This window comes from Pipistrellus hanaki (genome assembly GCF_964339955.1).
Source record: "Pipistrellus hanaki genome assembly, chromosome: 2".
NCBI classification, from domain to species: Eukaryota; Metazoa; Chordata; class Mammalia; order Chiroptera; family Vespertilionidae; genus Pipistrellus; species Pipistrellus hanaki.
Window position 1 is genome coordinate 38,966,753 of NC_140504.1, and position 13,771 is coordinate 38,980,523.

Genomic DNA, 13,771 nt, shown 5'->3' on the forward strand with positions numbered 1-13,771 from the left:
TTATTTTGATGTAATCCCATTTGTTTATTTTCTCCCTAGTTTCCATTGCCCTAGGAGCTGTATCTGTGAAGAAATTGCTTTGGCATATGTCTGATGTTTTGCTGCCTGTGGATTCCTCTAGTATTTTTATGGTTTCTCCTCTTATGTTTAAATCCTTTATCTATTTTGAGTTTATTTTTGTGTATGGTGTAAGTTGGTGGTCTAGTTTCATTTTTTTTTTTTTTGCATGTATCTGTCCAATTTTCCCAGCACCATTTATTGAAGAGACTGTATTTTACTCCTTTGTAAAATATTTTTTCTTTTTTTATTCAATTATTATCTGTGTACATATTTTAACATTGCCCCCCCCCCATACATACCCTCCCTCCCCAGAGTTTTGTGTCCATTGGTTGTACTTATATGCATGTATACAAGTCCTTCGGTTGATCTATTATCTCCCCCAGATCTCCCTGCCCTCCCTGCTGTAATTTGACAGTCTGCTTATTGCTTTACTGTCTCTATATCTATCTTTTGGTTCATCAGTTTATAATGTTCTTTATTATCCATAAATGAGTGAGGTTATGTGGTGTTTCTCTTTCATTGACTGGCTTATTTCACTCAGCATGATGTTCTCCAATTCCATCCAGGTTGCTGCAAATGATGAGAATTCCTTCTTTTTTATGGCAGCATAGTATTCCATTGTGTAGTTGTACCATAGTTTTTTGATCCAATCATCTGCTGATGGGCACCTAGGCTGTTTCCAAATTCTAGCTATTGTAGATTGTGCTGCTATGAACATAGGGGTGCATATATCCTTTCTGATTGGTGTTTCTAGTTTCTTGGGATATATTCCTAGGAGTGGGATTACTGGGTCAAATGGGAGTTCCAGTTTCAGTTTTTTATTGATTATTTAGAGAGAGGAAGAGAGAGGGATAGAGAGTTAGAAACATCGATGAGAGAGAATCATTGATCAGCTGCCTCTAGCACACCCCCTACTGGGGATGTGCCTGCAACCAAGGTACATGCCCTTGACAGGAATCGAACCTAGGACCTTTCAGTCCACAGGCCGACGCTCTATCCACTGAGCCAAACCAGTTTTGGCCAGTTTCAGTTTTTTGAGGAAACTCCACACTGTTCTCCACAGTGGTTGCACCAGTCTGCATTCCCACCAGCAGTGCATGAGGGTTCCTTTTTCTCCACAACCTCGCCAATGCTTGTCGTTTGTTGATTTGTTGATATTGGCCATTCTGACAGGTGTGAGATGGTACCGCATTGTTAAATATTAACTGAGCATAGTGGTTTGGGTCGATATCTGCGTTCTCTATTGTATTCCATTCGTCTATATGTCTGTTCTTGTGCCAGTACCAGGCTGTTTTGAGAACAGTGGCTTTGTAATACAGCTTGAAATCTGGTATTGAGATCTCACCTACTTTGTTCTTCTTTCTCAGGATTGCTGTGGTTATTTAGGGTCTTTTTTTTATTCCAGATGAATTTTTTGAGAGTTCTTTCTAGGCCTGTGAAATATGCCATTGGTATTTTAATGGGGAGTGCATTGAATCTATCGATTGTTTTGGGTAGTATGGACATTTTAATGATGTTGATCCTACCAATCCATGAACATGGTATGTTCTTTCATCTGTCTATGTTTTCCTCTATCTCTTTTTTCAATGTCCTGTAGTTTTCTGCATATAGGTCTTTTACCTCCATAGTTAAGTTTATCCCTAGGTATATTAATTTTTTTGGTGCTGCATATATATTTTTATCATATTTTCTTTTTTATATATTTTTATGGATTTCAGAGGGAGGAAGGGAGAGGGAGAGAGAGAGAAAAGCATTAATGTAAGAGAGAATAATCAACCGGCTGCCTCCTATACACCCCTACTGGCAATCAAGCTCACAACCATTGTTTGTGCCCTTGACTGGACTCGAACCTGAGACCCTTCGGTCCTCAGACTGATGCTCTGAGTCAAACCGGCTAGGGTGCTTGTTCTTTTTTTTTTTTTTTTTTCCCCTCACCTGAGGACATGTTCATTTATTTTTTGAGAGAGAGAGAGAGAGAGAGAGAGGGAAATCAATGTGAAAAACATTGACCAATTGCCTCCCACACACACCTGGAAACCTAAGTATATGTCCTAGACAGGAATTGAACCCAAGACCCTTCAGTGTATGGGACCACACTCCAACCAAATGAGACACACCAGCCAAGCTCTCTGTTTTTAATCTGTGTGTGTGTGTGTGTGTGTGTGTGTGTGTGTGTGTTTGCTGTTTTGCAGTTCTGCCAGCAGTAAGTTCCACTGTGTTGTTAACATCCTGTGGCCACCATTGCTAATATCCTGTGGCCACCATTAGGGAAACTGGTTATCCTGCTGGTCAACTCTTTAGGAGGGAGCTTCACAGCATAACTCTTGGCGCCTAGTGACTTTCTTGTATGGTGACCAACCATGCCAGTTTGCTAGAGTCCAGGATGCAGACTTTCATTTCTCAGACTGCCATTGTCTTCTGGGATAATCCTGAGCAAATAGTTCATCATCCTACTTACTTCTCCTCTTTCATACACACGTGTTCCTTGGAGGAGGCTGGATAAAGAGAAGGCCAAGGCACAGTGTCACACTGTTCCTACAACCCCTGTTCCATCTGGATTGAAAACCCTAATATTCAGGCTGATGCTTTTCTTTCTTTTGGCAATTCTATCTCAGGAACCGTATTGGCTCTCCAGTCCAGCCCTATCCAGGAAGCTCAAGCTCTCTTTAAGAAGGCCAGCCTCACCAAAACCGGTTTGGCTCAATGGATAGAGCGTCGGTCTGCGGACTGAAAGGTCCCGGGTTCGATTCCGGTCAAGGGCATGTACCTTGGTTGCGGGCATATCCCCAGTAGGGGGTGTGCAAGAGGCAGCTGATCAATGTATCTCTCTCATCGATGTTTCTAACTTCTATCTCTCTCTCTTCCTCTCTGTAAGAAATCAATAAAATATATTTTTTTTAAAAAAAAGAAGGCCAGCCTGTGTCTCAGACTATCCCGGGCAAATTCTTTCCAACAGGGCTCCATATACATCATGGATATGGCTGATCTACTTCACAGCTTTGGAACATTATATCAAAAGGTACCTGAACAGTCTAAGACAATTGGTGAGCAAGTTGGTGCACAGCATAGTAATGCCCTCTAGGGGGTGGTGTTGTCTAACTCCTCAAGCCACCCTCCAGCATCCTAGCAAGGCCCCATCAAAGTATTACTGCATTTTGAGTCTTTTTTTTCTCCTTCTTCTCTTCCCTTAAATTTTTTGAGTAAAGTTTCTTTTGAATAATCAACCTGTTTTAACTGAACTATAAAGTTTAAAGGATAGCCGAAACCGGTTTGGCTCAGTGGATAGAGCGTCGGCCTGCGGACTGAAAGGTCCCAGATTCGATTCGGGTCAAGGGTACGTACCTTGGTTGCGGGCACATCCCCGGTGGGGGGTGTGCAAGAGGCGGCTGATGGATGATTCTCTCTCTTCGATGTTTCTAACTCTCTATCCCTCTCTCTTCCTCTCTGTAAAAAAATAAATAAATAAAATAAAATATATTTAAAAGAAAATATAATTTCAAATGGGTAATTTTGGCTTTAAAAAAAAAAGTTTAAAGGATAATTTTCCATCAATTCTCAGTCTGAAAACAAAGAGGATTGTTATATCTATGAAGACCAGGCAAGAGGGTTGTTAATGTCTACGAAGACAAGGCATATCATATGATGTGATAGTGAAGATTCCAGAAAAAAAAAAAAAAAGAAAAGCACAGGAAGGAGAGCTCAGAGTTCTTCTGTTATTTCCTGGAAAGCTAGGACATGAACATTAAAAACCTCAGCTACCCAAGAACCTTCAACTTTCAGAACAACTCCAGGCCCAAAAGTAACTAAAAAAATAAACAACATTCATGGCAATAAACGATCAACTCTGACCACTCAGCAGCAAGTGAGCTCAGCTGAGAAGCACAAAAGGCCTTAAGATTTACGTTCAAAGTGCTTTGGCCCATCAGTTTGGTGCATGCAATCACCAGAGCCCTGCCTCTTTAGCAATACCTGGAAAAGGCCAGATCCAGTACACATATCAAGGGTGCCCTGAAGGGGACATACATACCATTATTTTGACATTTTTATCAGTAAACCTGAAGATGAAAAAAGTGCCATTCAAAAGTTAAAAGAAAGCATGTCATGAGAATAAAACCTCATGACATTAGATTTGGCAAGATTTCTTGGACATGAACCAAAAGTACAGACAACAAAAGAAAAAATGGATAAGTTGGACTTCATCAAAATTTCAAAGGACACTATCAACAGAGTAAAATGGAAACCCACAAAATTGGAGAAAATATTTAGAAATTATATATCTGACAAGGAATTCATATATAAAAAATATATAAAGAATTTCTACAGCCCTGACTGGTTTGGCTCAGTGGATAGTGTCAGCCTGCAGACTCAAGGGTCCCAGGTTCAATTCTGGTCAAGGGCATGTACCTTGGTTGTGGGCACATCCCCAGTAAGGGGTGTGCAGGAGGTAGATGATTGATGTTTCTCTCTTATTGATGTTTCTAACTCTCTCTCTCTCCCTTCCTCTCTGTAAAAAATCAATAAAATATTTTTTAAAAAAGAATTTCTACAACTTAACAACCAAAAGAAAAAACTGCCCTGGCTAGGTGACTCAGTTGATTGGAGCAAGTTGGTGGACGGTGTAGAAATGCCCTCTAGAAGAATTCTATGAGATTTTTTCAGATCCTTAAAAAACTAAACTTAAATATGAATAAAGCAAATAGCAAAAACTTTAAATGTAATTAAACTCAAGTCCAATTTTCAGTTTCTGCATATTAAGAACTTTTTATTTTTGAATATCACAAACTTTCATCAGAATACTTTTTAAAATAGTCTGCATGTATTTAACAAATCTGACAAAGGATAAATATCCAGTTTACTTGCATTAGACTATGAAGCTTTACCTGAACTGCCAATTAACAAATATTTATGATCATTAAGTACGGGTAACAACGGAAAAGTCAATGCATTAATCTGATGGCATTCTATCACTAAGCAATGTTCATTAACACTACTAGTAATTCCCTTAGAGCCGTGGTAGGCAAACTGCAGCTCTCGAGCCACATGCAGCTCTTTGGCCCCTTGAGTGTGGCTCTTTCACAAAATACCACAGCCTGGGCGAGTCTATTTTGAAGAAGTTTAACTTTAAAAAATGTGGCTCTCAGAAGAAATTTCAATTGTTGTACTGTTGATATTTGGCTCTGTTGACTAATGAGTTTGCCAACCACTTCCCTAGAGCATAGGCAAAATGTAGTGGAGGAATTTCCCACAGAAGCAAATTTAAGGGATTAAATGTCTTCATCATCATCATCATCACTACTGAGGAGAGAGCTGCTGCCTATGGACAGGGCCCCTTCTTCCTGAGCATTCCCCAAACCACCCACCATCCCTTTCTCATCAGAATCATCGAACAGCTTCTCACAGGAATCCTCTATAAACAACTTCTCATTGGAATCATCATCTTTGAACATGTTTCCATCTATTCCTTCTTCATCCTCCTTTGCCTCTACTTCATCTTCTTTTTCATCTGAATATTCAAACATCTTTTCATCTGCCTCATCTTCTTCCTCCTTTTCATCAGCATCTACAAGCCCCTTTTCATTTGCATCTTCTTCATCCTCTTTTTCATCAGTCTCCTCATCAAATACTTCTTCATATGCACCTCCTTCTCCTTCCATTTCATCTGATTCTTCATAAAAGTCTCTCTCAGGGCCTTCCTCATCAAACACTTTTTCAGAATTGTCATCTTCAAATTCTGATTTTTCAGAGTCATTTTCTTCTTTTAACTCTTTTTCGAGCACATTTTCATGAAACTCCTTGTCATAGCCATTCTCATCAAACTCAAGTTTCTTGAGGCCATTTTCTTCTAATTCTTTTTCAGGGCCGTCTTCAAACAGCTTTTCAGAGCAGTGTTCTTCAGATTCCCTTTCCAACTCATTTTCTTCAAACTCCTTTTGGGGGCTATTCTCTTCTTCAGATCCCAGGTTGGGGCCATCTTCTTTAGACTCCTTTTCAAAGCCATTCTCTTCAAAATCCTTTTTTAATCGCTTTTTGGGTTCTCTGCCAGGGCCATTCACTTTAGACTCTTTTTTAGGACTAACCTCTTCCAACTCTTTTCTGGGACTACCTTCTCCAGACTCTCTTTCAAGGTAGTCTCTACGATCTCTTTGGGGACAGCCTTCCTTATACTTTCCTTCAGATCCTTTTTGGGGGTAGCATTCTTCAGCCTCTCGCTTGATGTCACTTTCTTTAGCATCTTCTTCAAATTCTCCCCCATCCTTTGTTTTTCCAAACTTTTCATCTATAGGTTCTTCAAATTCCACTTGAGTTCCAGCTTCTTGAGCCTTCACTTTAGATGAGCTAGGGAGCTCTGGAAAATGCCTTACCCTAGAAGGCCCTGCCCTTTCCGAATCACAGATGGGATTTGAGCACCCAAGACCTTTATTGGCCTCGGGAGCACTGAGAAAAGCATCCCATCCTTTCAACCTTTCCTCCCTTTCTCTTGTGGTCTCCTCCACCTGATAATCTGTAGTTCCATCCCACACTTGGGCAGTGATTTGACGGCCACCAAACCACCGTCCATTAAGGGTTTGAATACAGTAATCAGCTTCCTCTGGATTCCTGAAGGACACAGAGGCCACACCATCTGGGTGTCTATCAAACAGAAGGAGCTTCCTGATTTGTCCAAACTTGGAACACTCTACGCGAAGATCTTCTCTGATCTCATTCAGCACCAATGGATCATCCTCAAAATCCACGGGATGAAACATGTTTTTGATGATGACAACTCGCTCATGGCACATTCGGGATGGACCTTCCCTTCTCTCAGGTCTCCAGTCCAACTGCTTTTGTTGCAGAGACAGCTTTTTCTTGTAGTCCTTGCACTTCTTCTTCTTCTTAGAGGCATCATATTCCCCCTTCAGCTGAAACCTTGCCACCTCGACATGTAATCTGTGGCCTCTAATTTCATCTTCATCCAGAAGTTTTAGTGCAAGATCCACAGATTCCCTCTTCAAATAACAGCAAATCCCATCTCCTTTAAGATTTCCCTGATTGTCTTTGTAAAGCTTGACTTTAAATTCTTCTGTTTGAGGATCTCTCATAATAATGCCAAACTTGGACATGAGCTGTATAAATTCATCTAGTGTAATATCTGAAGGCAAGCCAGACACATATACATTTGTATTTCTGTCTTCTTCAACATGAAACCATCCTAACTCAGCCTTTCTCTTTTCTCCCCTATTTTTGGGATCACTGGGTTCTGAGGTCTTTCTTTGAGGAGTTCCCTCTGCAGGCCTGCTACTAATATCTTGAACATTTGCAGTAGACCTAGACACACCATCATTAGGAAAGCCATAATTGGCCTGATATGCAGCAATGAAATCTTCAGTAATCTTGGGGAACCAAGCCTTCTTATCCATGTCCCACTCATAGGGAGTGTCATCTGGCTGCTGCCTGAAAGAATCGGTTTCTCCACTGGGATCTTTCTGGGTATCTCCATCCTTAGTGTCTCCATACAACTTTTGCATCCGCAACTGCTCATCAAAGTCATCTTTCTCATCCAAGTTGTTGCCGCTCATGTTGCCGATTTAGCCCAGGGGCAGAATCCAGGCTCGAGGCTAGAGGGGAATAGAGAAAATGTGGTCTGCCAAGCTTGACCCCGCTGCTCCCCCACCCACCTACCACCCACAATAGTGTGTATTGGTAGATAAATGAATGAGCAATATATAAAGTATACATAGAGTGGAATATTATCCAGCCTTAAAAATAAGGAAATTCTGATATATGCTACAAAATGGATGAATCTTGAGGATATTATGTAAAGGAACAAAAGAACAAGCATTATATGATTTCACTTATATGAGGTATTTGGAGTACTCAGATTCATAGAGACAGCAGGATAGCAGTTGCCAGTACTTCACACTACTAAACTGTACACTTAAATATGGTGAAGATAATAAATTTTTATGTGTATTTTACCACAATTAAAAGCCAAAGCCAAAACCAAAAAACATGAGCTTCAGTTTGGGAGGGCCTGAAATTAATTTTATTTAAAATATATTTTTTATATTTCAGAAAGGAAGGGACAGGGAGAGATAGATAGAAACAGCAATGATGATGAGAGGGAATCATTGATCGGCTGCCTCCTGCATGCCCCATACTGGGGATCGAACCTGTAATCTGGGCATGTGCCCTTGACCAGATTCGAACCTGGGATCCTTCAGTTCACAGGCCAATGCTCTATCCATTGAGCCAAACTGGCTAGGGCTGAAATTACTTTTATTTATTACTTTTATTTATTGTCTAGAGTTGATAAGACTCTCATTACATTTTCTGACTAGCAACAACCAGTCATTCATTCAGCAAATATTTATTAAACATGTGCCAGATGACATATGGGATACAGTAGTGAATAAAACAGACAGAAAGCCCTGATTTTCACAGAGCTTACATCTAGACTGATATTCAAGACTTCTTTTGAAACCTAATGCTGACATATTAATTTACAAAAAGAACCAGTACTGACAGTTAGTTGAGCAAAGAAATACAAATGTCTTTTAACATAGAAAGATGTTCAATCCCAGTCAAAACAAGATAAAAATTAAATTAAAATTAAAACTACACTTTTTCTTCCTATAAACTGACAGAAAGTCCAAACTGTTGACTTTCAGTCCAAACTGTTGAAAGGCACGCTCATACATTGCTGGTGTAAGGGTAAAATGGCACGTTTTTCATGGATAGCAATCAAATAGTAACACAAACAATTAAGCCTCCCCAGACTTCCCAGTGAGTTCAACAGCATACCCTCTGATGTGGGAATTATATTCAATTTGAACCAGTAATTCTACTTTAAAAAGGAATTCTAAGAAATAAATGCAGGCCTTGGCTGGATAGCTCATTTGATTAGGGTGTTTGTCCTGATACACCAAGGTTGCAGGTTCAATCCCCAATCAGGGCACCTACAAGAATTAACCAGCCTGGCTGACATGGCTCAATAGTTGAGTGTGAACCTATGAACCAGGAGGTAATGGTTTGATTCCCAGTCAGGGCACATGCCTGGGTTGCAGGCTGGATTCCCAGTAGGAGCATGGAGGAGGCAGCCGATGAAAGTTTCTCTCACATCATTGATATCTCTCTCTCTCTTTCCTCTTCCTCTTCTTCCTCCTCCTACTCTCCTCCCTCTTCATTCTTCTCTGAAATAAATCAAAATATATTTTTAAAAGAATCAACCAATGAATGCATAAATAAGTGGAACAACAAATCAATGTTCTCTCTCCCTTCTTCTCTCTCTAAAAGTCAATTTAAAAAAAGAAATAAATGCAGATATATAAAGAGAGCAACAGGAAGATGCTTGTATGCTTGTTGCAGTACTATGTATAATAGCAAAAAATGCAAAAATATTTTATGTTTATTAATCAAGAAATAATTGGATAAATAATGGTATATTCATACTACAGAATAGAATCATTTAAAAAGCTATATTTGTCTACATCCCACTATATATTAAATAAGTTGCAGACAAAATGCATCATCATCATAATAGCTAATACTTAAATTGTGTTGATTATGTGTCAAACAGTGTTCTAAGAACTTTTCACATATTATCTCATGTAATCTTCACAATCTTTTAAGGTTAGGTATTATTATCATCCCATTTCAAAGATGAGGAAATTTATGCATAGAGATTAAATAATTTGCCCAAGGCTAAACACCTAGTAAATGACTAGAGCCTGGAATGCAACTCAGGAACTCTGGAGTACCAGCATATAATCATCTAGTATACTGTCTCTAAACATAAGTTTCTCTGTGAATATACATGTACATATATGCATTTGGGGTTTTTTTGTTTGTTTTTTTATACATATTTTTATTGATTTCAGAGAGGAAGGGAGAGGAAGAGAGAAATATCAATGATGAGAATCACTGATTGGTTGCCTCCAGCATGCCTCCTGTCGTCATTTACTAGGATTTGAGCCTGCAACCCAGGCATATGCCCTGACGAGGAATTGAACTGTGACCTCCTGGCTCATAGGTCGATGCTCAACCACTACCACATCAGCTGGGTGTACATATATGTATTTTTATTTTTATATATATATTTTATTGATTTTACACAGAGAGGAATTGAGAGGGATAGAGTTAGAAACGTCAATGAGAGAGAAACATCGACCAGTCGCCTCCTGCACACCCCACACTGGGTATGTGCCTGCAACCAAGGTACGTGCCCTTGACTGGAATCAAACCCGAGACCTTTCAGTCCGTAGGCTGAGGCTCTATCCACTGAGCCAAACCGGTTTCGGCCATATATGTATTTTTAATATGTGTATATGGTATATGTGTGTTTAGGCATATAATATATTTATAAATACAGATATGTCAATATATACACTTCAGGGGGAAATGGAAAGAATACCCACCAAATTATTAATATCTAGAGGCCTGGTGCATGAAATTCATGCATGGGGGCAGAGGTCCCTCACCTGGCCTTCACCTATCCAATCTGGGACCCCTCGGAGGATGTTTGACTGCCTGTTTAGGCCCAATCCCTGTGGACATCCCTCTCGCAATCCAGGATTGCTGGCTCCTAACTACTCACCTGCGTGCCTGCCTGGTTGCCCCTAACCCCCTCTGCCTGCCTGCCTGATAGCCCCTAACCACCTCTGCCTGCTGGCCTGATCACCCCTAACTGACCTCCCCTGCCGGCCTGGTTGCCCACAAATACCTCTGCCTCTGACTCCGCCACTGTGGCTTTGTCTGGATGGATGTCCAGAAGACATCTGGGCTAATTAGCATATTACCCTTTTATTAGTATAGATATAGATGGTTATAACTCTAGGAGTTGAGTAGGATGAGAAGTAGGGGAAGGGATTTTTATTTACTTATATAGTGTGTGTGTGTGTGTGTGTGTGTGTGTGTGTGTGTCATTATGTATTGTCAGTTTTCAATATCTTTCCAGTAAGTCTTTTACCAAATTTTTTATTGTGGTAAAATATATATAACATAAAATTTACTATTTTAACCATTTTTAAGTGTGCAGTTCAGTGACATTCAGTACATTTACATTATTGTGCTACCATCACCACCATCTATCCATATAACTCTTTTCATGTTGCAAAACTGAAACTCTACCCATTAAATAACAACCCTCATTTCCTCCTCTCCCCAAGCCCCTGGCAACAACCATTCTACAATCTGTCTATGAGTCTGACTACCCTACATACCTCATATAAATGGAATCATACAATATTTGTCTTTTTGTGACTAGCTTATTTCACCTAGCATAATATCCTCAATTTTCATCCATGTTATAGCTTATATCAGAATTTTCTTCCTTTTTGAGGTAGATAATATTCCATTGTAGGTATACACCACACTTTGTTTATCCATTCACCTATCAATGGACACTTGGGTTGCTTCCATGTTTTATCTATTGTGAATAATACTGCTATGAGCATGGGTATATAAATATCTCTTTGAGTCTGGCTGGCATGGTTCAATGGTTGCACATTGACCTAAGAACCAGAAGGTCACAGTTCAATTCCTGGTCAGAGCACATGCCTGGGTAGCAGGTTCAATTCCCAGTGTGGGGCATGCAAGAGGCAGCTGATCAATGATTTTCACTCATCATTGATGTTTCTATCTCTCTCTTCCTTTCTCTCTAAAATCAACAAAAATACATTTTAAAACAAATATCTGTTTGAGTGCTTGTTTTCCCTTATTTTGGGTATATATCCAGAAGTAGAATTGCTGGATCATATGGCAAGTCTATGTTTTATATTTTGAAGAACCACCATACAAAAAATTTCTACAATTACACCTATATGTTTTCCACAGCCTCTGTAACATTTTACATTGCCACCAACAATGCACAAGGGTTCCAATTTCTCCACCAACACTTGGTATCCTCTGTTTTTCTTACAGCAGCCATCCTAATGAAGTGATATCTCTGCAGTTTTGATTTTTCAATACCCTAATTTTTAGTGTTGGGCATCTTTTCATGTGCTTATTGCCCATTTATATATATTTGGAGAAATGACTACCTAAGACATTTGCTCATATTTGTTTGCTTTTTATGGTTAAGTTTTAAAACAAACAACAAATAAACAAACAAAAAAATAAGTTGCGAGAGATTCTCCCAGAGACCATCCATTAAAACCTTATCTAATCAGCCCTGGCCCCTGTCCTTGGGGTGTCTTCCTGTACACAGAAAGGTGGCGGGTTCAATTCCAGTTAGGGCACATACCCAGGTTTGGGATTCAATACCGCCCCCCTCCTCCCACCTGTAGGGGCACGTTTAGTCTCTAAAATAAAGGGAAATATTACTTTTAACAAACAAACAAAAACACCTTTATCTAATCAGCTCCTTGCCTACAGAATAAGACCTGAATTTACCAATCACCATTTTCCAAGGTCTCAGGAGTCATTGAACCTGCTCCCACACCCCATCCCCATCCCCACCCCCATCCTCATCCCCACCCCATCCCCACCCCATCCCCCTACCCCATCCCCAACCCATCCCCACCCCTATCCCTGCAAAGGTTGTTCCCACCCATGCGCGCGCACCCACTACAGGCCAATCACTAGTGCTATCTAATAATCACCCTTCTTTGCTCTCTCCGCCTGGGGATTTGCAGGGCAGTCAGCACCTTCTTCTACAATGTACACTCATTTTAAGTGAGAACTTTTTCCAAGTTGCCTTCAGCCTCTCTTCCTCCAGGCTAAATTTTCCAAAATCCTTAAGAAATGGTTTTCTCAGGGCTATCCTTAACTAGCAGAGGGAAGACGGGACAGAGGACGCCTCGGTAACGCGGTCCAGCGGCAACCGCCACGTCGAAGCAACGTCAGCCCTTCGAGCTACAAGTCCCGAGGTGCAACGCGCGCGTGGGAGGAAACAGCCTTTGCTGAGATCCGCGGATCTAGAATTCAGGCAGTTCTCCTGCAGAAAGGATGCATTCCTTGTCAGAAAGCCCCTGGATCACCGCGTGACGCCTTCTCTGGCTCCCCTCGCCTCCTCCGCGCCCCCGGGGCCTTGCACTTCCGCAGCCCCGGCTCACCCCCTGCAGCCACCGCCTCCTTCCCTAAGCAGTGGGCGCCTCCGACCTTTGCACTCACGGTCCCTTCTGCCTGCAAAGCTTGCTGCTTTTACTCCAGATCCCCTCAACTTTATGATGTTCTTGGACCCACCCCTAGTTCCACCCTGATGGAGACAGAGTAGGGTTTCAATAAATGCTGAGAGGCTGAATGAATGAATGATTGAAGAAATCATGAAAGAGTAATTTTTTTCACCCACAAAACTTGGCAGAAAAAAAAAATGTGCCACGAGCTGCCATAAAAAAGAAGGAATTCTTATCATTTGCAGCAACCTGGATGGAATTGGAGAACATCATGCTGAGTGAAATAAGCCAGTCAATGAAAGAGAGACACCACATGACCTCACTTATTTATGGATGATAAAGAACATTATAAACTGATGAACCAAAAGATAGATATAGAGACAGTAAAGCAACAAGCAGACTGTCAAATTACAGCGGGGAGGGTAGGGAGATCTGGGGGAGATAAGAGATCAACCAAAGGACTTGTATACGTGCATATAAGTACAACCAATGGACACAAAACTCTGGGGAAGGAGGGCATGTATGGGAGGGGGGGCAATGGTAAGATATGTACACAGATAATAATTTAATTAAAAAAATTTCACAGTCAAAAAAAAAAAAGTGGAACTATGAAGTCAGAC

The 13,771-nt window shown here is 40.7% G+C and overlaps 1 protein-coding gene across 3 annotated transcripts in view; it reads right to left on the reverse strand.

Annotated features, from left to right (window-relative positions):
• Window positions 1–4,842: 4,842 nt before the first annotated feature.
• LOC311617644 (17S U2 SnRNP complex component HTATSF1-like) overlaps window positions 4,843–13,771 on the reverse strand; it is a 28,176-nt gene continuing 19,247 nt past the window's right edge. For 2 of the 3 annotated variants that reach the window (XM_084874197.1, XM_084874196.1), the window contains exon 2: window positions 4,843–7,655. In XM_084874197.1, the coding sequence (XP_084730323.1) occupies window positions 5,325–7,616 (2,292 nt within the window). In that variant the 5' untranslated portion in view covers window positions 7,617–7,655 and the 3' untranslated portion in view covers window positions 4,843–5,324. Of the gene's footprint in view, window positions 7,656–12,638; window positions 13,237–13,771 lie in introns of those variants that run through there. The other variant, XM_084874195.1, reaches the window with a different exon arrangement.